Source organism: Amblyraja radiata, chromosome 21 (assembly GCF_010909765.2).
Source record: "Amblyraja radiata isolate CabotCenter1 chromosome 21, sAmbRad1.1.pri, whole genome shotgun sequence".
Classification (NCBI taxonomy): Eukaryota; Metazoa; Chordata; class Chondrichthyes; order Rajiformes; family Rajidae; genus Amblyraja; species Amblyraja radiata.
Window position 1 is genome coordinate 15898405 of NC_045976.1, and position 22538 is coordinate 15920942.

General features: G+C 42.4%; 1 protein-coding gene across 5 annotated transcripts in view; it reads left to right on the forward strand.

The window, feature by feature from the left end:
• Positions 1-1425: 1425 nt before the first annotated feature.
• Positions 1426-22538, forward strand: part of LOC116984905 (mucin-2-like) — an 89361-nt gene continuing 68248 nt past the window's right edge. For all 5 annotated transcript variants that reach the window (XM_033039298.1, XM_033039293.1, XM_033039294.1 and 2 more), the window contains exons 1-6: positions 1426-1501; positions 9912-9947; positions 11502-11576; positions 11673-11901; positions 13842-13959; positions 16144-16234. In XM_033039298.1, coding sequence (XP_032895189.1) covers positions 1453-1501; positions 9912-9947; positions 11502-11576; positions 11673-11901; positions 13842-13959; positions 16144-16234 — 598 coding nt within the window. In that variant the 5' untranslated portion in view covers positions 1426-1452. The remainder of the gene's footprint in view (positions 1502-9911; positions 9948-11501; positions 11577-11672; positions 11902-13841; positions 13960-16143; positions 16235-22538) is intronic.

Below are 22538 nucleotides of genomic sequence, written 5' to 3' on the forward strand. Positions count from 1 at the left end.
AAGCTCCCTTCCGCACAGCTTTGTGGGAGACCCTTCACCAGTAGGAGTGCAGCATTTTAAGACGTTTGTTCACCATATGTTCATAAAGCCAAATATGAATAGGCAATAAATGCTGGCCCTTCAAGAACACCTGCGTTCTGAGAAATCAATAGATTAGTGAAACATATTTAAATTTGCTCCTATATCAGACTGAACTCTTCAGCTGCCTGTGAATCCTGGAGGTGATGTCAAGTCTCATAATTACTTTTTTAGATTGGTGACTATTTTTTTCATCCTTTCCATGACTTCTTTGAAACTTCCAGATCTTGAAATGTCTTAAACCATTGGGCGCAGGCAGTGAGCACTTCATCCTTAAGAACTATAGGCAATGGCTATCATTATTGCCACAAGCCTTAACTGTTGCTCACTGCCTTTTAAATTAGACCCAATGGGTACATTCTTGTGTAATAAATGGTATAATTCAGGCTCCCTAGACTGTAATATTTTGATATTAAGGTCTGAGAATAAATATCTGATGAAGGGTCTCGACCTTAATCGTCTCCTATCCATTTTCTCTGAAGATGTTGCCAGGCCCGCTGAGTTACTGCAGCATTTTGTGTGTATCTTTGGTATAAAACCAAATCTGCTGTTCCTTTTTATTAAATGTCATGTGTTTCTAACATCTAAATTATTTGGCATATGCTTTATGTTTTTTTTTCATACATTTTGAGTCTAAAGAGTATTTTTCAAATGAAATTAACTTCAAAGTAATTAAATTATGATCAATTTAAGGATCTCAAACATAGCTATTTTATTTCTCCTCTGAAAGGCAGCCTCAATTCCTTTAATACCATATGGTGTATACGGTTTTAAGTTAGTATAAGTTTGTTCAATCTTATCTAGGTTCTCAATATGTTATCAATATGTTACATCATGTAAAAAAAATAAAATGGGCTACTTGCCTGAATTATGGTCGTAGCAAGGCTTTGAGTAATGTTTTTTGTTTTATCTTTAGTTTTCCAAGTTTCACCACAATAATTAATGGGGCATCTCTGAATGATTTGTGAAACTTAACTTTCCTGCCCCCTTGTGTGCTGATTGCGGAGCAGATAATTTTTCCAGAGATGCTGCCTGACCTGCTGAGTTACTCCAGCATTTTGTGTCTATCTGATTGCATTAGGTCTTGGAAGCAGGGCTGGGAAGACCAAGTATATGAACATACAAGAGACCAAATGCAGTAATTTAATTTCAATGTATTTATTTAATTTGCAATCTTTTTCTTTAGAATAAGAAAGCAAATTGTTTTTACAGTTGCAATAAGGAAGTGCATTGGTCCTTTACAATTCCAGATTTAATTACTGGAAGCCAATATTTCCAGTTTTCACTTCCGCCTTTGATTTGCATATCAGTGAACTGATCTTAAGTATAAAAACCATTCAAAGGGACATAAGTTTACCAGCAGCACCAACAACCATGAAATATAATCCATTGGTTGTGATCTGGGTTCTTATCCTCATTAAAGGTAAAACATGTTAAGTTTTTTGCAAGATTTCATTGAAATGTATAACCTTTGGAACAAATTGATTAAGTTATAGTATATTATTCCAAGTAACAAGTAATTGTTGATAATTATAACTTTTGTATTGCAAGTTAGTTAATGATTTTACCTGGTTACTTATGCTTCTATTTATGCATAATGGTGATTGATAACAAACAGCTGTTGGAAATTAGTACAAGTAAGTAAGCATTGGTCCCTCTGCTCACTTCTCCAATGCTCATCGTGAATGGTCACCAATTACAGGCAATAATGACAGCACAGAAATTAATAATAAGAATTAATTCCTTTAATAATTTTTAAGCCTTTCATCTTTATTTCTTTCGCAATTTCCATAATTAAATGTTTTTTTCTATTTCCTCCCATCTTGTAGTGTTGCAGTCTTAGCACATGTGACATTTGCAATGTAGTTTAATTAGCCTGATTGATGTGAGTCTATTTCTATATACATAGAACATAGAAAATAGGTGCAAGAGTAGGTCATTCGGCCCTTTGAGCCTGCACCGCCATTCAATATGATCATGGCTGACTATCCAACTCGGTATTCTGTACCTGCCTTCTCTTCATACCCCCTGATCCCTTTAGCCACAAGGGCCACATCTAACTCCCTCTTAAATATAGCCAATGAACTGGCCTCAACTACCTTCTGTGGCAGAGAATTCCAGAGATTCACCACTCTCTGTGTGAAAAATGTTTTTCTCATCTTGGTCCTAAAAGATTTCCCCCTTATCTTTAAACGGTGACCCCTTGTTCTGGACTTCCCCAACATCGGGAACAATCTTCCTGCATCTAGCCTGTCCAACCCCTTAAGAATTTGTAAGTTTCTATAAGATCCCCCCTCAATCTTCTAAATTCTAGCGAGTACAAGCCGAGTCTATCCAGTACTTCTTCATATGAAAGTCCTGACATCCCAGGAATCAGTCTGGTGAACCTTCTCTGTACTCCCTCTACGGCAAGAATGTATTTCCTCAGATTAGGAGACCAAAACTGTACGCAATACTCCAGGTGTGGTCTCACCAAGACCCTGTACAACAGCAGTAGAACCTCCTTGCTCCTATACTCAAATCCTTTTGCTATGAATGCTAACATACCATTCGGTTTCTTCACTGCCTGCTGCACCTGCATGCCTACTTTCAATGACTGGTGTACTATGACACCCAGGTCTTGTTGCATCTCCCCTTTCCCTAATCGGCCACCATTCAGATAAGTCTACTTTCCTGTTTTTGCCACCAAAGTGGATAACCTCACATTTATCCACATGATACTGCATATGCCATGCATTTGCCCACTCACCCAACCTATCCAAGTCACCTTGCAGCCTCCTAGCATCCTCCTCACAATTAACACTACCCCCCAGCTCCGTGTCATCCGCAAGCTTGGAGATGTTGCATTCAATTCCCTCATCCAGATCATTAATTCCCTCATCCAGATCATATACTCGCTTTCTTGCTTCCACTTTTTACAATGTACAAAATAATAATGATTATCTTAGTAACATTCTAGTTCTGAGAAAATTAATGCAATTCATTCCAATCAGCCAGCCTTTTCAGATCACAGAAATTAAATCCTTAGCAGTTGACACTGTCTAGTTAATAGTTGCCAAATAAATCAGCTCTTTGCTTCGATATTTTGTAATGTAAATTATATTTATGACTGTAAGTGTTAGCACCGTGGAGAAGAGTACAAAGTGATAGGAGGCACATGGTCCTGATGAGTGATTATAGGGTGTTATGGAATTATGTTCCCCTCTTTCTCAGCCTTTCTCTGCCCCTTCATGCTTCCTGCATTTCTCCCTTTCTTCCCTTCCCGTTTGCTGGAATTGCTTTGGTTTTTAAGTAGGAAGATGACAAGGTGCAGCGGGGCCAGTCCAACGGCAGCTGTTCCTTCTTTGGCCGTGGGCTTGGCTCAATGTGCGGCTCTGACCGGGGAACCGGTGAACTTCGGCAGCTGGGCGAGATTCATGGTGCTGAGGTTTGCCTTCTCCTGGCCTGTCTGCCGGTGACGGGGATCGGAGCGGCACATGAGGGAGGGGGCGCTGTAAAATTAGACACAAAGTGCTGGCGTATCTCAGTGGGTCGGGCAGCCTCTATGGAGAACAAGAACTGGTGACATTTCGAGTCTGAATTAGTTTCAGACCAGAATTGCCAACTGTCGATGTTGCCTGATCTACCCAGCACTGTGCATCTTTTTCTGTAAACCAGCATCTGCAGTTCCTGCGTCTCTGTAGACATACATGTAGATGTGTCGGTTAGTGTAGATGGAGTTGATGGCTAGCGAGGAGAAGAGAGAGACGATGATTCACCGTCCGAGCGTGTTGTGGGCGACGGAGGGGATTGAGAGCTGCTCCAGTAGAACTAACATGCGGGAATCCGGACTTTGAACTTAATGAAATGGTGCCAAACGTGGCGGTTCTGGCATTATATGCAAAATGAATTTCACTATGTGATGTTTAATTGCAGATGTGACAATAAATATCCATTCAACCACTGAACCATTGAATTGAAGTTTGCGGATGACAGCAAGATTGCTGCAGTTGAAGACTGCAAGGAAAGTTGTCATGGTTCATAGCGGGATATAGATTAGCTGCAGAAATGAGCAGAGAAATGGCAGATGGAATTTAATGAGACAAGTATGAGGTGCAGCACTTTGTGAGGTTGAATGTAAAGGGAGAAGTATACAATTAATGGAAAGAGCCTTAATAACGTTAATGTACAGGTTGATCTTGGAGGCTAAGCACATAGCTTCCTGAAAGTGGCAATGCAGTTAGAATGGTAAAGGTTGCACATGGTATGATTGTCTTTAGAGGCTGGGGCATTGAGTATAAGAGTCAGGATGTCATGATGCAACTTAATAATGCTTTGATTAGGTCACACTTAAAATATTGTGTACAATTCCGGTCACCCCACTACAGGAAGGATGTGGAGACTTTCCACAGGGTGTAAAAGAGGTTTACAGAATGCCGCCTGAATTAGAGTGTATTTGCTATAAGAAAAGGAACTGCAGATATTAATTTACAGAAAAAGACACAAAGTGCTGGAGTAACTCAGCTGATCATGCAGCATACCAAGAGACCATGGATTTCTTGAGGATAAGCCTGAAGAAGGGTCCCGACCCTAAACGTCACATACCCAGATTCTCAAGGTATGCTGCCTGACCCACTGAATTACTCTAGCACTTTGTATCTTTTTAGCTATAATGAGAGATTGGGGAAACGTTACTTATTTTACTCTGGATGGTTGGAGGCTGAGGGGAGACCTGATAGAATATATAAAATTATGAGAGGTAGAGATAGGGAAGACAGGCAGAACTATTTTTCCAGAGTGTAAATGTTAAAGTTGGAAAGATATCTTTAAGGTGAAAGGGCCAAATTTAAATTAAATGTACATGGCACGTTTTTTGCACAGATGATGGGTGGGTATTTGAAGCAGGCTTACGAACAAGAAATGTTACTGAGTAACTTCAAAATTAGCCTTGCCTGGTTTCCAGATGGAATTAGGTTTCCAGATGGAAGTTTGATTCCGATAGCAGGGTGACCAATATGGAACACAATACTCCAAGTGTGCCCTCATCAATGTCTAGTATAACTGTAACATAATGTCCCATTATTTATAGTAAAAACCCTGACTAATGAAGGGCAATGTACCAAAACCATCTTGACCACCATTTATAGCTGTGACGCCATTTTCAGGCAACTATGAACCTGAACTTCTCAATCTCTCTGCTCTAAAACCCGACCATTCACCCAAAAGGCATATGGTCTGCTTGCTTTAATTTCTAGGGGCATTGGATTAAGGAGTCAGGAAGTCATGATGCACCTCTATAGGACTTTGGTTAAACTGCATTTGGAGTATTGCATTCAGTTCTGTTTGCTTTATTAGAGGAAAGATGTGGATGCTTTGGAGAGGGTACAGAGGTTTACCAGAATACTGCCTGGATTAAAGGGTTTCAGCTGCAGAGAGCGGTTGGATAAACTTGGATTGTTTTCTCTGGAACATCGGAGGTTGAGGGGCAAAATATATAAACATAGAAAATAGATCCAGTAGGCCATTCGGCCCTTTGAACCAGCATCTGCCATTCAATATGATCATGGCTGATCATTCAAAATCAGTACCCCGTTCCTGCTTTCTCCCCGTATCCCTTGATTCCGTTAGTCCGAAAAGCTATATCCAACTATCTCTTGAAAACATCCAGTTAATTGGCCTCTAAATGGGAGACTTAATAGAAGTATATAAAACTAGACTAAGTGGGACCCATTGGGTCCCAGCATCACACGGGAGGGCTGGTCCCCCAACGCAATATTCCACCTCTCCACCAATTCCAATATTGGTGGCCAGTGGGGTGGGGGGGGGTTGGGGCTGGCTTTCTGGAGCGCTAGTATGGGTGTTGTGGGCTGAAGGGACTGGTTTCCAGAGGGCTAGTATGGACATTGTGGGCCAAATGGATTCTTGGGCTGGCAGCTCAGTCACTCAAGCCTGTTGCGCTGGCAGTTGACTCACTCACGGCTGGTGGGCTGGTAGTTGACTCACGGCTATTCCTTGAAATTCCATTTCATGCAGGGTGCAAGGCTACCAAATTCAAGTGCAGTTTCATACCATTTCAAGCAGGGTGCAAGGCCACTAATGACAGCGAGTTGTGACCTTTCCCTCATCCATCTTGCAGAGACTGAGCCACGCCCACACTTCAAGGTTTTATAGTCTCTCCCACCAGAAGGGGCGTGGCCTTCATCGCGTGTTTGACAGGAGAGAGAATCTAAACATTTTTAAAACACCAATAACTCTTTTATTTTTCATCGATGGGAAAAATCCTCAGCACCCGATGAGCGGAGGGGGACTCCGAGAAAGATGGCCAAAAATCACAGCCATACGTGGTGGCGTTTTTTTCTAAAATCAATATAAAAAGTGCAGGAAGTGGTCAAGATTAGACTTTTAATTATATAGAAGGCAAGGCAACTTTAATTAGGCAAGGCAACTTTAATTAGGCAAGGCAACTTAAATTAGGCAAGGCAACTTAATTAGGCAAGGCAAATTAATTAGGCAAATAAACTTTAATTAGGCAAGGAAACTTTAATTAGGCAAGACATCTTTAATGAGGCAACACAGCTTTAGTATTTCCAAACCAAAGGCAACACAGCTTTAGCATTTCCAAACCAAAGGCAACACAGCTTTAGCATTTCCAAACTATATTTATAAACCACATTAAGGGCACTGACAGGTCAGTAAAACCACTCAGTTTAATAGACAGGTGTTCAATGTTACTCACAGCTCAGACTGAGAGACATGACCCTCTCGCTCCCCCATCTTGCAGAGACTGACTGAAGCACTCAACACTTCCGGGTTTTATAGTCCCTCCGGAAGGGGCGTGGCCTTCAGGAGAGAGAATCTCAACATTTTTTAAACACAAATAACTCTTTTATTTTTCATCCATGGGAATAATCCTCTTGTCCTGCACAGCGGAGGGGGACTCTGAGTAAGATGACCAAAAATCACAGCCATAAGTGACAGCGATTTTTCTAAAATCAATATACAGAACACCAGGAAGTGGCAAGATAAGACTTTTATTTATATACTAGACCAAGTGCAGAGGTGAGAGGGGAAAGGTGGGGGAGGAGAGAGAGAGGGTGAGAGTGAGAGAGGGGGGGAGAGGGGAGAGGGAGAGGTGAGGGTAGGGGGAGAGGTGGGGAGCAGGGAGGGTGGAGGGAAGGGGGTAGGGGTGTGTGGAGGGGGGTTTAGGGGAGGGACGGTGGGGGAGGGGATGGAGGGAAGGGGATGGAGGGGAGGAGTGGGAGAAAAAGAGGGGAGAGAGAGAGGGGGGAGTGGAGAGGAGAGGAGGGGGGTGAGAGGAGAGGGGAGGAGAGGGAGAGGAGAGGGGGGGGGAGGAGAGGGGGGAGAGGAGAGGGGGGGAGAGGAGAGGGGGGAGAGGGGGGGTGAGGAGAGGGGGGGGGAGAGGAGGGGGGGGGTTGAGGACAGGGGGTTGGATGACAAGGGGGGGAGGAGAGGGGGGTGGAGGAGAGGGGGGAGAGGGGGGAATGAGGGGGTGTGCTGAGAGGGGGGTGAGGTGAGGGGAGGGGGAGAGGGGGAGAGGTGGGGAGGGGGAGGGGGGGTGGAGGGAAGGGGGGAGGGGTGTGTGGAGGGGAGGAGGGTTTAGGGGAGGGACTGTGGGGGAGGAGATGGAGGGAGGAGGGGGAGAAAAAGAGGGGAGAGAGAGAGGGGGGGAGTGGAGAGGAGAGGAGGGGGGGAGAGGAGAGGGGGGAGAGGAGAGGGGGGGAGAGGAGAGGGGGGGAGAGGAGAGGGGGGGAGAGAGAGAGAGGGGGGGAGGAGAGAGGGGGGGGGGAGGGGGAGAGGAGAGGGGGGGAGAGGAGAGGGGGGGAGGAGAGGGGCGTTGAGGACAGGGGGTTGGATGACAGGGGGGAGGAGAGGGGGGACGAGGAGAGGGGGAGAGGGGGAGTGAGGGGGTGTGCTGAGAGGGGGTGAGGTGAGGGGATGGGGGGAGGGGGAGAGGTGGGGAGCAGGGAGAGGGATGGGGAGGGGGGTGGAGGGAAGGGGGGAGGGGTGTGTGGAGGGGAGGAGGGTTTAGGGGAGGGATGGTGGGGGAGGGGATGGAGGGGAGGAAGGGGAGAAAAAGAGGGGAGAGAGAGGGGGGAGTGGAGAGGGTGGGGAGAGGAGACGGGGGGAGAGGAGAGGGGGGGAGGAGAGGGGGGGAGGAGAGGGGAGAGGGGGGGAAGAGGGGGGGAGAGGGGGGGGAGAGGAGAGGGGGGGAGAGGAGAGGGGGGGAGAGGAGAGGGGGGAGAGGAGAGGGGGAGAGGAGAGGGAGGAGAGGAGAGGGGGGAGAGGAGGGGGGGGGAGAGGAGGGGGGGGGGGAGAGAGGAGATGGGGGGGAGAGAGGAGATGGGGGGGAAGAGGAGATGGGGGGAAGAGGAGAGGGGGTTGGAGGACAGGGGGGGAGGGCAGGGGGGGGAGGAGAGGGGGGGGAGGAGAGGGGGAAGTGAGGGGGTGTGCTGAGAGGGGGGTGAGGTGAGGGGAGGGGGGGGGGGAGAGGGGGAGAGAGAGAGTGCCTTTTTATTTCAACCCAAACCCCCCAATCAACCATTTGCAGGCATTGCTTTTTTACTTTAACCATATTTTCATTTTCAAACCACATTAAGGGTACTTACTCACAGTTGTGTGAACATGTGTTCAATGTTATTCACAACTCAGAGAAACGTGACCCTCTGCCTTCCTCCAGCTTGCAGACTAATTGAGGCACACCACTTCCTGGTTTTATAGTCCATCCCCCCTGCCGCCAGCGGGGGCAGCAGAGAGAATGTGGAATTTTGTAAAATCATTAATATCTCTGTCATTTTTAATCGACTGGAAAAATCCTCGGCACACATGCGGCGGAGGGGGGCTCTGAGCGAGGTGTACAAAAATGACAGCCGTAGGTGGCGGCGTTCTCTCGGAAATTGCAGCACAGATCGCCAAAACCGGTCAAGAACAGACTTTCAGATAGATAGATAGATAGATAGATAGATAGATAGATAGATAGATAGATAGATAGATAGATAGATAGATAGATAGATAGATAGATAGATAGATAGATAGATAGATAGATAGATAGATAGATAGATAGATAGATAGATAGATAGTTAGAAGGCAACTTTAATTAGGCAAGGCAACTTTAATTAGGCAAGGCAACCTAATTGGGCAAGGCAACGTAATTAGGCAAGGCAACTTTAATTAGGCAAAGCAACTGGAAGTGGTCAAGATCAGACTTTTAGTAATATAGATTATGAGAGGCATAGGGTCGACAGTCAGAGCCTTTTTCCTGGGGTATAAATGTCCAGCAGTAGAGGACATAGCTATAAGATGAGAGGGGAAGGTTTTTGCGCAGAGGATGGTGAGGACCTGGAAAGCATTGCCAGGGGTGGTTTGAGATGCATATATGATATTTCCATTTGAGATGCTTTTCGGCGCATGAAAATGCAGGGAATAGATAGATATGGATCATGTGCCCCCAGATGAGATCAGTTAATCTAGGCATCATCTTCGGCACAAACATTGGGGGCTAAAGGACCCGTTCCTGTTCTGCACTGTTCTATGTTCTAAAGATCCTGGTTTGACTTCCCAAAATGGAACACCTCTCACTTATTTGCATTAATCTCCATTAGCCATTCCTCAGCACATTTGCCCAACTGATCAACATCTTGGAAGTCTGCTTTTGAATTTAACTGTGTTTCAGATCTGATATGAACTACGTTAATTAGTGAGAATTAAATATTTTACTCATAATCAAAATAACTGTTGACCTACAATATTTGAATGTCAAGAATAACCAGCGGTTTGCAGAAGAAAGAAACATTTCAAGTGAATTATTTTCCATATTTGTCACTTTTCTATCACAGACTCATCTGGCGATGACAATCCCGTGAACATTTTTGGTGAGTTAACATCAGCAAGCAATTGAATCATTTTTGCAATGTGGTGAAAACATCCAGATAGTTTAGTTAAAAATGTATTAATTGAATTCCAAGTTGTATTGAGGTACTAGTAGAAATGTTTCTACCTTTTTTCTTTGAAAGATTTGTCACATATATCTCACTGGAATTATCTTCTAATTAGGTTTTTTTTAATGATGAAACATATTTCCGTCTTTCATACCCTTTCACTTGTCAGTTTGGTTAACAGGTTAATCGCACTTGAAGTCCTTAATGGCTGGTCTCCTGCCCAATAAGCCCTTCCTTAGCCTCACAAATGACGACCATTCCTCTTTCCATTCAGGTCCCACACTCAGGACTTCACTCCTTACACTCACTCCTGTTTCTGTCAATCCCTCATAATATAAACCTTTGTGGTTAAGCCTCTGGGCATTCCTTTACACCATTTCCCCATTTTCATGTATATTTCAGCAATACGTCAAGGGTACCCACATGAAAATTCAAATCTTTTGTCATGCCTCAGTAAAGGATTAGCCTTTAATCTATTCATATCTCCCATGTGAAATATAAAAGCTACCCATTATCGACGAACTCCACAAAATTTATAGTGTCAACCAAAACTGCAAATAACATAGCTAAAATGTAACTTAACATGAAACAATATGTATCAATCCTGAATGAGAAAAGGCATGTTCCTATCATAAAGGATGACAAATCCACAGATGGAAATAATTAGAGATTCCAAACCCCATAAAATATTGTTCTTAAAACCATAAATAATGGCAATTCCAATGCATCACAATAAATTGCCAGTTCAAATTGTATGGATTTATTTTGTCAATGCTTGTTCAAAAATTAAAACAAATTCTAAAACTATTTGATAAAATAATTTATATTTATACACATATATTTGTTCATGGCTGAACTTAATGATCAATGCAACAATTTTGAAAATAGAATGATTTCAGGTTGTAATTTAATAAAACAGGATATAAACACAAACATAATATTGAAAATTGTTATAGGGGAAAGAATAATGAGGGCTAATATCTAATAAATAGGAATTTGATTGTGCTAATATGGTGACAGGGAACTGCAGACAAAGCCTAAAAATAGCGACTTGGAAAGCAGCCGTGACGACAACCAAGTTTCAGGGACTTCATTGATTATGTTATAGTGTGCACCCATTGTTGTAACAGAAAATTGGATCTACTGTCAGCTAAGTTAGAATTGTGGATAATCATTTTATTCTGTAATTAAGACCGTTGGTTATCTAATTAAGCCTTTTGGAAACTTCCATTCTGTAATCAAGACCTAATTTTATTGTTAATCTAGTTACTGTGTAATCTTGTCATCTAAGAATGTAAACGTTGTACGAAAGTCATGCTCAGGAGATCAGCTTTGACTGGTCTCCTGGTGCACACCAGTTTTAATAAATCGCTCATGACCTTGAACACCAACTCCACATGGCCTTTCCATTTGCTCCAACAAAAATAAACTGCATACTAGCATTGCATATTCTATAAGTGGTAATGTTTAAATATTATTTTGTATAAGATCTGAGTCAGGATGCCATCACCCAAGTATTCAAGCGTTCAATCCAAGATGTCTCTAAAGCACGAGATAATCATCGTAAGTACATTATGTTCAGAATATTTGATTGATCAATTACTTTTACATTGATTTTAATCTTTTGCTGTTGTGACAGAGGTTCTTCTTTTCTTCCAGATACCTGCAAAACATGGGGAACAGGGTCTTTCAAGGCATTTAACAATGAAGCTTTCTACTTTGCATCAACCTGTGACTTCTTCATGAGCAGGCTATGCAAGGAAGGGCTTGATGATTATGAGGTGAAAATCCGCCGTGGATCATCTGGAGACCTGGAGGAGATATTCATTAAAATTGATACCAATACGATTGTTGTGACTAATGGAGTAATTAAGGTTAAAAACCAAAGGTAAGTTGAATTCTGCAGGATTGCTTTTGATTGTCAATTTAAAACTTCAGTTAATTTAGAGAAATACAGCATGGAAACAGACTTTTCAGCACACGGGACAAAGCCGATCATCTATCACCCATTGATACTAGTTCCATGTTATTCCACTTTCTTAATCACTCACTACACATTAAGGACAATGTACAGAGGCCAATTAACCTACAAACCTGCACGTCTTTGGAGTATGGGAGGAAACCGGAAAACCCAGAGGAAACCCACTCAATCACAGGGCGAATATGCAAACTCCACACAAACAGCACTCAAGGTCAGGATTGAACCCAGGGCTCTTGTGCTGTAAGGCAGCAGCTCTAACGCTCCACCACCGTGACTCCCTGTGATTTACACATAACTTATCTGTATGCACCATACCTCAAAATCCTTATCTCCAAATTTTGAATATATTTTAAAGTAACTGCAATGCTGTTGTGATGATGAAAAATCTTTTCTAAACTTGGAATAATATAGTACTTCGTTTAACAAGTAAAAGCTACACTGATTGTCTTGGGATTGATATAGGAAAACAATTTGCCATTATAGTGTAGCTTTCTGAGAGATATTTGATGCTATTACACAATATTGATTCCTGAATTTGTTCCCAATTGCAGAATATTAAACTGACTAACACCAAGATAAAACTAGATTTGTAATTTGATTGTTAATTTCTTGTGATCTATTCCCTTGTCCGGAGGGTCATCGATTATTACTTAAAAGTACCACAAGATGACAGTACCACACTGCTAAAGGGTAGATTTGACTAACACGTCAGGTTATTAAATTCTTATTGCAGCCTTGGGGGAAAGCAAACTTTGCAGTAGCAGAAATATTGTTCTGTTAAACAATTGCTCTGCGTCAATCATTATGTAATCTGTTGTATACTTCAATGCAAATTAATTTGGTTTGTTGACCCAAAATTTGTGTGCCACAGTGGCAAAACACTTAGTGCTGGGCCTCAAGTTTCAAACAACCCAGCTTCAATTCCAGATTCTAGTGCTGTCTGTGCAGAACATGCAAGTTCCTAACATTGTGTGACTTTCCCGTGAGTGCTCTAGTTTCCTCCCATGTCCCCAAAACCTGCTGGTTGATGGATTTGATGTTTACAGTAACTTATTTCATGTGTAGATAGGTGGCAGGAGAATAAGGATGTAGTATTGGGGAATGTGAGAGAAAATTGGTTGCAAGGAAATAAATGGGGGAATGGAATTGATGAGATTGCTCAGAGATCTGGCAAAAACTCGATGGGCTGAATGGCCTCTGCTTCGCCGTGAAAACGTAAAATACCAAAGTTATTGATTGATTTTATCTTACTCTTGTTGTTTTTAGTTTTAGAGATACAGCCCTTTGTTCAGGCATCAATAGGAAAGGTGTTATTCCAGCATCAGCTTGATGCTTACCTATAGCTGGCAGTTCTGTAGATTATCGGCTTTTCAATATTCATTATGTTTTGGACTTCCTTGAGACACTTAGTTTTACAATAAGAAGGACTGTCAACAGAAGGGCTGGTGTGTGGATAAAGACCTTCGATGCCCATGAGGCGAAAGGTAAGTACAGATTAGTACTTGAGGCACTGTGAGTTTTAATGTTTTTAATTATTTGTTAGTAATCAATGCATTTTAAGGTTTTTTTAAAAATACTATTCAAGTTTTTACAATACTTTTAATGCATTTATCAGAGATTTGTGAATACTGTTCACAAGACTGACTCTGGAGGGCTGACGTGCCAGCTGAGGCTTATTTACCCAGGTGGTCATTCCTTAATGCCTGACACTGGGATTTGGAGACTGAGGAAGATTGGGTCCTGAATCAAGTACAATTTGGCCCATTTCATTTTAAGGGATTAAAAAGACTTTAAGATTTGTTGCAAAAGTATTTTTAACCCAACTTTCATGTCACCATTATTTATAGAGTAACTTTGCCATTTGACAACAAGATGATCAATATTCATAGCAATGGAGTTAATATTAAATTTTCAAACAAGAAGCATTCCATTTCCCTCATCTGGAACGGTAACAATACATTATCGGTGAGATATTTTAAATGTAATCTTCCTTCTTAGCAAGTAAGCAATGACACCATGAATTATGTTTCAATCTGCTTTAATGGGATATAAACGATGGCTGCATTAAGTGGAGGTGTTTTTGTTCTCTGAAAATGGAACCTATTGCAGGTTCCATAACGTGAAGCTGTACACTCGTCAAGAACTGTGAGCAGTACCAAACTATATTTTGTGTTGATTTATTCACTCGTTTTCCATATATGTTCCAGTGGAGTGAATTTTACCCCACATTTGTGAATTGTGTAAGTGTGAAACTTCACAACATGCAGCTCACCTGTATGGTTTCTCTCAGAGGCAAATGAAGGTGAAATCAGATTTCTCAAAAATGGCTCTGTGCCACCTCAGAGAAACTACCATTTTATCAATCATAGAAATCTATCGCTTAAATTGCACCCTTTATAACCATATAACAATTACAGCACGGAAACAGGCCATCTCAACCCTTCTAGTCCGTGCCGAACACGGATTCTCCCCTAGTCCCATATATCTGCGCTCAGACCATAACCCTCCATTCCTTTCCCGTCCATATAACTATCCAATTTATTTTTAAATGATACAAACGAACCTGCCTCCACCACCTTCACTGGAAGCTCATTCCACACAGCCCCCACTCTCTGAGTAAAGAAGTTCCCCCTCATGTTACCCCTAAACTTCAGTCCCTTAATTCTCAAGTCATGTCCCCTTGTTTGAATCGTCCCTACTCTCAGTGGGAAAAGCTTTAGGAACAAATATTTCCTATATCTGAGCAAACACATTTTATGTCTGATGAACTTGGGGTGCACTGCTTCGACCATGTCTAAAGAAATATAGACTGATCATTAATTTGCAAATTGTTCCAAATGCAGCCTCACTCTTCTTGCAATAGAGGCCAAATACTGTTTGGCTTCTGAATTGCATGGTGGACCTGCTTGTTAACTTTCAGTGCTGAACGTATAAAGACAGCCAGCTAGCTACCTCTAAACAGTTTTTTTTACCTCTCACCATTTAAGAATACTCTACTTTTCTATTTTTTCTACTGAATATTATATGTTACATATTTTATTCCTTTTGCCACATATATTCCCAACAGATTTGCCTACTCATTTGTTTGTCAATATCGTCCCAAACATCTCTGAAGCTGCACACACTGCACTTGCCACCTCGCTTTTGCTCATCAGCAAACTTGGATTATTTCGTAGAGTCACTTGATACTCTCGTAGAGTCATAATCATAGAGTCAGACAGCCGGAAATAGGACCTGTGGCCCAACTTGTCCACGCTGATCAAGGTGCCCATCTACACCGGACCCACCTATTTGCGTTTGGCCCATCCATTCCTATCCTCTCCTTTTCTAAATCATTGATGCAGATTCAACAACTGGGGCCTCCCAACCCAAACTGATCTCTTTATTCCCACTTTTGTTTCTCTACCCATTATCCAATGCCCAGTCCTTACCAGTGCATTATCCCCAACAACTTGCATTCTAGATTTGTCTCATAATCCCTTGTATGTCATTTTACGATACAATAAACTTTATTTATCTCCGGAGGGAAATTGGTCAGCCAACAGTCACAACACACAACAAGAAACACAAAAACCTGAAATTAAAAGTGAAAAAAAAGAAAAGGACAAGCGACTGTTGGCTGGCTGCCGTGTGCACAGCGCCTAAACTGGAATGAACCGAATCAACCCCCCTTCATTTACCCACTTGTCAGGATTTGGCTCACTCCCACCTCTCTTTCCCCACTCAGAAGAAGGATTCTGACCCGCTGAGTTACTGCAGCACATTGTCTTTGGCTCAAGATTCCAGTGTCTGCGGTTCCTTATGCCTCTAACATGGATTCAGTTAAATGCCAACTCATTCATACTGCTGTCTATTTGTCTTAATGTCTGACGTCCTTATCATGGACAATCCTTATGGTTACCTCAAAGCACTTCTTTGTTTTGGTTGTTGGTTTACAATGTCTTCAAGAGATACTTCTGACATGCTTTCCATTTTCAATCTAAATGTTTTTATGAGTGTTGTAATAAAATCATAATAATTACAAGATGTGTAAATGATCAGCAAAGAATGAATTTAGTTTTAGATTAATTGTTTGAGGTGATGATGTTTCTGTGAGAAAACTAACTTATGCAAATGCAAATGATTTTGAGCATACATTTTTGTCTTCAGCTAAAACTGCACCCTAGGTACAGTGGTCAGGTCTGTGGACTTTGTGGAGAATTTCCAAAGAAGAGAAATAAAAATCTGAAATTTAAACGGGGTAAGTATAAATTTTTAGTATGTGAGTTAGCATTCATTTTCCTAGTACAATTTGACATTATTCTCAAAGTGAAGTACAGAAAATGTAATTTTACATGAATATAGGAATTTAAGTGCAAAAACCATGTTGTCTATTGATTGAAAGTAATTTATTTCTGGATGTACTCTGTCTAGTAAAATATTAAAATGTTCTTATTGCACATGAAAGCCCCATGATGAGACACGGTGAACTGAATGATGAAATAAGCAGATAGAAAGAACTCGGCAGCGCTTGTGATAGAGAGAACATGGATACCTAGAAAATGGCTAAGCAATCCTAAATCAAGACACACTGGGAGTACAAGGCATGAAGGAGTATTTCTGGATAAGATCACTTCAATCCAGAAGTGATCTTATCCAATTTTAGAATAGACACTCCCTGATGAGATCTGCTTTACTCTATTAATGTTATCCCACTGCTATACACATACTCAGATATCAGTTGCCATGCATTGCATAAGATGTTTATTTAAATCAAATAAACTGTCAGGAATAGTAGGAAATTCACCCGAATCGGTCTGACAGCCCTCCTTTTTGTTTGCAACTTTCCTCTCATACAGTGGAGCACCTAGGTCTAGCAAAGAAAGGTGGTATTGCAAAATGCATGGAATTCAACATCTACACACTATTTAAAGTGACACTCGGCTTACAACAGGCACTCCACAAAGCCACTACAAGTATCACTAAAGACTGTTCACGAACCTCCCAAAGTATACAATGTGATCAAACTCATGGGCAGTGCATTTTAATGATCTACTGGCAAAGTTATTTGGTGATAAGTGCCTCAATGATCCCACTGCCCACAAAAAGGAGGGCTCTAAGACCTATTCGGGTAGATTCCCTACTATTCCTGACAGTTTATTTGATTTAAATAAACATCATATTGCACATTTGTTGGAGAACTGACTGTGGTGTGTGCAGGAGAATAGGCTATATGTGAGTACATGTGTGTACACGGATCCTAAAGCACAATTTTGATGCTGTGGAGATGCACCTGTATGGCTCCATTGTATTTCATTCACCAACATTTTAACATTTCTCTTTGAAACTTTGGTGCTCATCCATGCAGCTCACTGAGAAGGACGTCAACTACAATGTTTGTGGTCTTTGTGTGCCTGTGGGAGTGAAGTATCCTTAACAGCTGACATCCTTTTCTGAACTTCCATTGGTTCATGGGCAGATCTTAAATGAATACTTCCTCAACCTAATTGTCTTCCAATCCTTTTGCAGTCCAATTTGTGATTACTCTTATGAGGTACCTGATTTGGCAATGGTGCCTCAGCTCAGCAAAAATACAGTGAAATCCAGTTGCTAGACTAAGCAATCCCAATCTATTGACTTTAATGTGCAGATATTATTTAAAGTTTTATTATGCTCACAACAGGACATTGGATCAGACAGCTCTAAATATCTGCCAGGGTGACGATACTTTGCTCAAACTAGAAAAGTGTGCTTCTTGAAAAAATTAACTACTGAGGAACACATGTAACCACTGTCTCAATTCTAAGTTCAATCATGAGACCATAGAAACTGTAAGCCTAACATCCATGATAAGAAAGTTTCTGGAGAGGATTCTGAGGAATAAGAGATATGGGAATTTGTGAAATACAAGGGTTAATTAGGGAGAGTCAACATGATTTTGTGCATGGTAGATTGTGTCTCATGAATTTGATTGATCTTTTTGAAGAAGGTTGATGGGGGCAGCATCATGTACATAGGCTATATGGTTTTCTGCAAGGCCTTTGACAAGGTTCTGCATGATAGGCTTCCACGGAAGATTAAATTGCATGAAATCCAAGGAGAGCTAGCTAACGGAATAAAGGATTGACTTAATTGGAGAAAGCAGAGTGTGGAGATATAAGGATTTTTGTCAGGCTGGAGGTTTGGGACCACTGGTGTGCCTTAGTGATGTGCTGGGCCCATTGTTGTTTGTTGTTTGTGGTTTACATCAACAATTTGGGTGAGAATGTACAAGGCGTTATTAGTAAAGGGCCTGTCCCACGAGCATGCTACTCCATGCGGCAAGCGCGACCTAAAGGGCCTGTCCCACGAGCATGCGACTCCATGCGGCAAGCGCGACCTAACATGGTCGCTTGAGCCGTACAGCTCATGGGGCCGGTCCCACTTCGATCACCGGAGCCGTATGGAGTTGTGCAAAGCTGGTCCCGACATTGCGCGGGGCTCCGAAAAACAGACCATGTTCAAAGAATCCGCGCGGCAACGGCCTATTGGCCCGCAGCCGCCGCGACGCCGTACGCACCGCCTTGATGCCGTACGTCACGTGCAAACTTCCCGTGGACTTCGCTCGAGCTTCATGTCACTCACTCGACCTCCGCGCGGCCCCCGCTTCTGGTTTGGTCGCGCTTGCCACATGCAGTCGCATGCTCGTGGGACAGGCCCTTTTAGGTCACGCTTGCCGCATGGAGTCACATGCTCGTGGGACAGGCCCTTAAGTTTGCACATTACACTAAAATAGGTGGTATCATGGACAGTGAAGATGGTTATCAAGAATTACAGAGAGATTTTGATCAACTGGGCAAGTGGTCTAAGGAATGGCTAATGGAGTATAATTCAGATAAATGTGAGATGTTGCATTTTGAAAAGTCAAACCAGTACAGGACCTTCACAGTGAACAGTGGGGCCCTGGTGAGTGTTGAAGAGCAGAAGGATCTAGGAGTAGAAGTACATATTTCCCTGAATGTGACGTCGCAGGTGGATAGAGAAAAAACGTTTGCCATGCTGCCCTTCATTAGTCAGGAAATTGAGTATAGAAATTGGGACGTTATGTTTCAGTTGTGCAAGGCATTGGTGAGGCTGCACTTGGTAAATTGTGTTCAGCTCTGCTATAGGAATGATGCCATTGATCTGGAAAAGTTGCAGAAATGTTTTACAAAGTTTACAAGATGTAACCATGGGTCTGAGCGAAAGGGAGATGTTGGGCAGGCTAAAACTTGAGGAATTTATTCCTTGGAGCTTAGGAGGCTGGGGGGTGCTCTTACAGAGGTATAAAAATCCATAAGGGGAATAGATAGGGTGAATGCAGTCCTTTTGTGTAGTGGGTATATGGAACGAGCTGCCAGAGGAAGTTGTTGGGGCATGTACACTAATAACATTTAAAAGATACAAAAGGAGACAAAGTGCTGGAGTAACTCAGCAGGTCTGGTAGTTTAGTTGAGTTTAGAGATACAGCGTGGAAACAGGCCCTTCGGCCAACCAGCAATCCCCACACATTAATACGATCCTACACACCCACTATGGACAATTTTTACATTCACCAAGCCAATTAACCTACAAAACTGTACGTCTTTGGAGTGTGGGAGGAAACCGAAGATCTTGGAGAAAACTGAGATCTGGAGAACATGGGTAGGTGAGGTTTGGGATCGACACTCTTCTTCAGATTGATTGTGGGGGTTGGGAAGCTGGAAAAGATGAGATGCAGGACAAAGTGTGGCAGGTAATAGGTGGACACAGGCAAGGGGGGGTTTGATAGGCAGATGTTTGGAACAAAGGCCAGAGGTAAAAGCAGAAGGTGCGAAACAGGATTGAAGACTTGCGGATTGTGAAGGCAAAGTAGCAGGAGAAGGAGGGGGGGGGGGGGTGGAGGGGAGAAAAAGGCACACGTCCAGGTAGGGCACAGGGATGGGGGGGGGGGGAGGGAATAAAAGCGGATGGGGCTTGGAGGGATAGTTCGATATTATCTAAAATTGGTGAATTCAATGTTCGTACCATTGGATTGTACACTACCCAAGCGGAATATTATTTAAAATACATCAGGAAAGATACATACACGGGAAAGGCTTAGAGTGGTATGGTATAAACGAATACAAATGGGACTAGCCTAGATGGGGTATCTTGGTTGCCATGGTTGAGTTGGGCTGAAGAGCCATTTCCGTGCTTTATGACTATGAGAATAATGCTTTCCTTCAGCATGGTGTTGGTCTGGGCACAAGGAAACACCTGTTCAGTTCAGATAACCTCCTTCATGCCTCCTGATAATATCTGCCCTAATGGAGATCCTTTATTGGCATTGCCTCGTAGATTCTCATTTTGGTCATGTATTACATCCAGCAGCATCTCAATGTCTCTCTTAGATACTCTTGGTGATCTTTCTGTGTCTCTTTTAACTTTCTTCAGCTTTCTACAATATAAAACGCTGCAGCACGGGGACACAGTGTGCTATTGTGGGGAATTCATGGTAAATTGCTGGCATCTGCAAAAAATGGAGAAGTTCATATCCAGTATCCATGCAGATCGCCATATAGCATATCCTTTTGGGTGGAAATTCCATTCATACTTCTGCATACATGTGTGTAGCTAATTTTGTAGTACACTAGAAAAGTGAAATTCAATGTCTACACAAAATCTGGGAGAGGATGAATTGGGATGTTGAGTTACAAAATCTGTGTACGTGGCTAGGAATCAGTGCTACAAATTGGCATGGTACCAATTTTATTCACAGAATATTGACAAATACATATTCATCAGTCAGCAGCACTAAAGATAGATTATTTCGCCCGTCGGCACTAACGTGCTAACTGATTGTCATGTTTTCTGCAATGTAGAAATTACTGCAGTTTAAAACAACAATTATTGGTTGTATAGGACTTTGGGATGTGCTGATATGGTAAACGCCGCGATGTAATTGCGGTTCTGAAAATAATCTCTTCTAAGCTTCCCACCAGTCTAGTTCAGTCAAAAAAGCACTGAGTCAAGCACTGGAACAACTAATCTTTATTTTTGGATTGGACAACGAATTCCCCTAGATACCTAAACCACCGCGGGTCCGATCCTTGTATCTGCCTGGCCAAGCCCTTCAGCCTCGTGCAAGCAGAAACACTCCAAAAGGTCACGCAGTCCCAAGCGCTCTTCCAGAAGATCGAGAAAGGACCTCATGGGGGCTGCCTTTTATAGGTCCCTGAACCTTGAGGGGCCGAACTACAGAGGGGTGGTCTCTTTACAATCCAATCAAACATATTAATTACATCAGTACATTATAGACAGTTCCCCAGACCAATAATAGAATCTCCCATACATTGTTGCAAGTGAAGCTTCTGGAAGAGTCTAACTTAACTTGAATAAGGCAACATTTACCCTGGAATCCAAACAAACCAGCCAGGGCTCAACACTTTGGCCAATCAACAAACAGCAGGGTAACTGTCTAGCAACATTATTTACAATATGTACACTTGGCTTGCATTAATTCAATCAACGTCATGCATTTTACACTTCCTTGGAGGTCCCCTGCAGAAATCCCATTCATTCTGTCAATTGAAGCTGCAACACTGATCTGGGCCCTAGACTTACTGGCACCATTCAGAAGCTTGTTTTATTTCTGCAGAGCGCGTCAGACTTGACCAAAATGGCCTAACAATACATGTCCTTCACTACATTTTGGTACTATTACTGCTCTGTTTTAGCCAGGATTTACAGTTCCTTAGCTTATTTTCAGCTTCACTCGAATGCCAAATCAACATGATATTGAAGTTGTAAGGTTACAACACAAAAGGATACAACAAAAGTTGTAAGGATAACACTGGAAGTTAGACGTATACATGTCTAATTATGCCAGAGCTCTTCTATGTAGAAAGGAGATGCCACTGAGTGACATCATAGGCTTATCCATTGTGAAATAATTTAATAGGGTAGATGTAAGGAACATGTTTTTACTTGAAGGGAAGCACAAAGTTAGTGAGCATAAATATATGATTGCCTCTATCAATGGGAGATTCAGGAAAATCTTCCCTTCCCATCCCATCATTTGCAATTTACAGCAGCAAAGAGCCAATGTAACACCAAAACGCATGGTGAGCAGCGGTGGAAGAGGGGGGGGGGGGGGGAGATAAAAGCTTGAGGAAGAGTAAGCGAGTTTCTGAAATAGGAATGTGAAGTGTTTAGATGAGTGCATGGACTAGCAGGGCAAATCTTTAATGGACTTCAATCACTGATTCCATGCTGAATCAATGAAAGCAGGTATGTACCGAGATGCCCACATTCTTTAAGGGATGGGGTTCCCCTCTTCTATCATAGATGAGGTCCTCACATGAGTCACTTCGGTATCCCGCAGCTCCACTCTTGTTCCCCATCCTCCCAGTCACAACAGGGACATAGTCCCCCTAATTCCCACCTTTCACCCCATCAGCCGTCGCACACAGCACATAATCCTCTGACATTTTTGCCACCTCCAATAGGATCCCACCACTATTCACAAATTCCCATCTCAACCCCTTTCTGCAGAAACCATTCCCTCCTCAACTCCCTGGTTAACT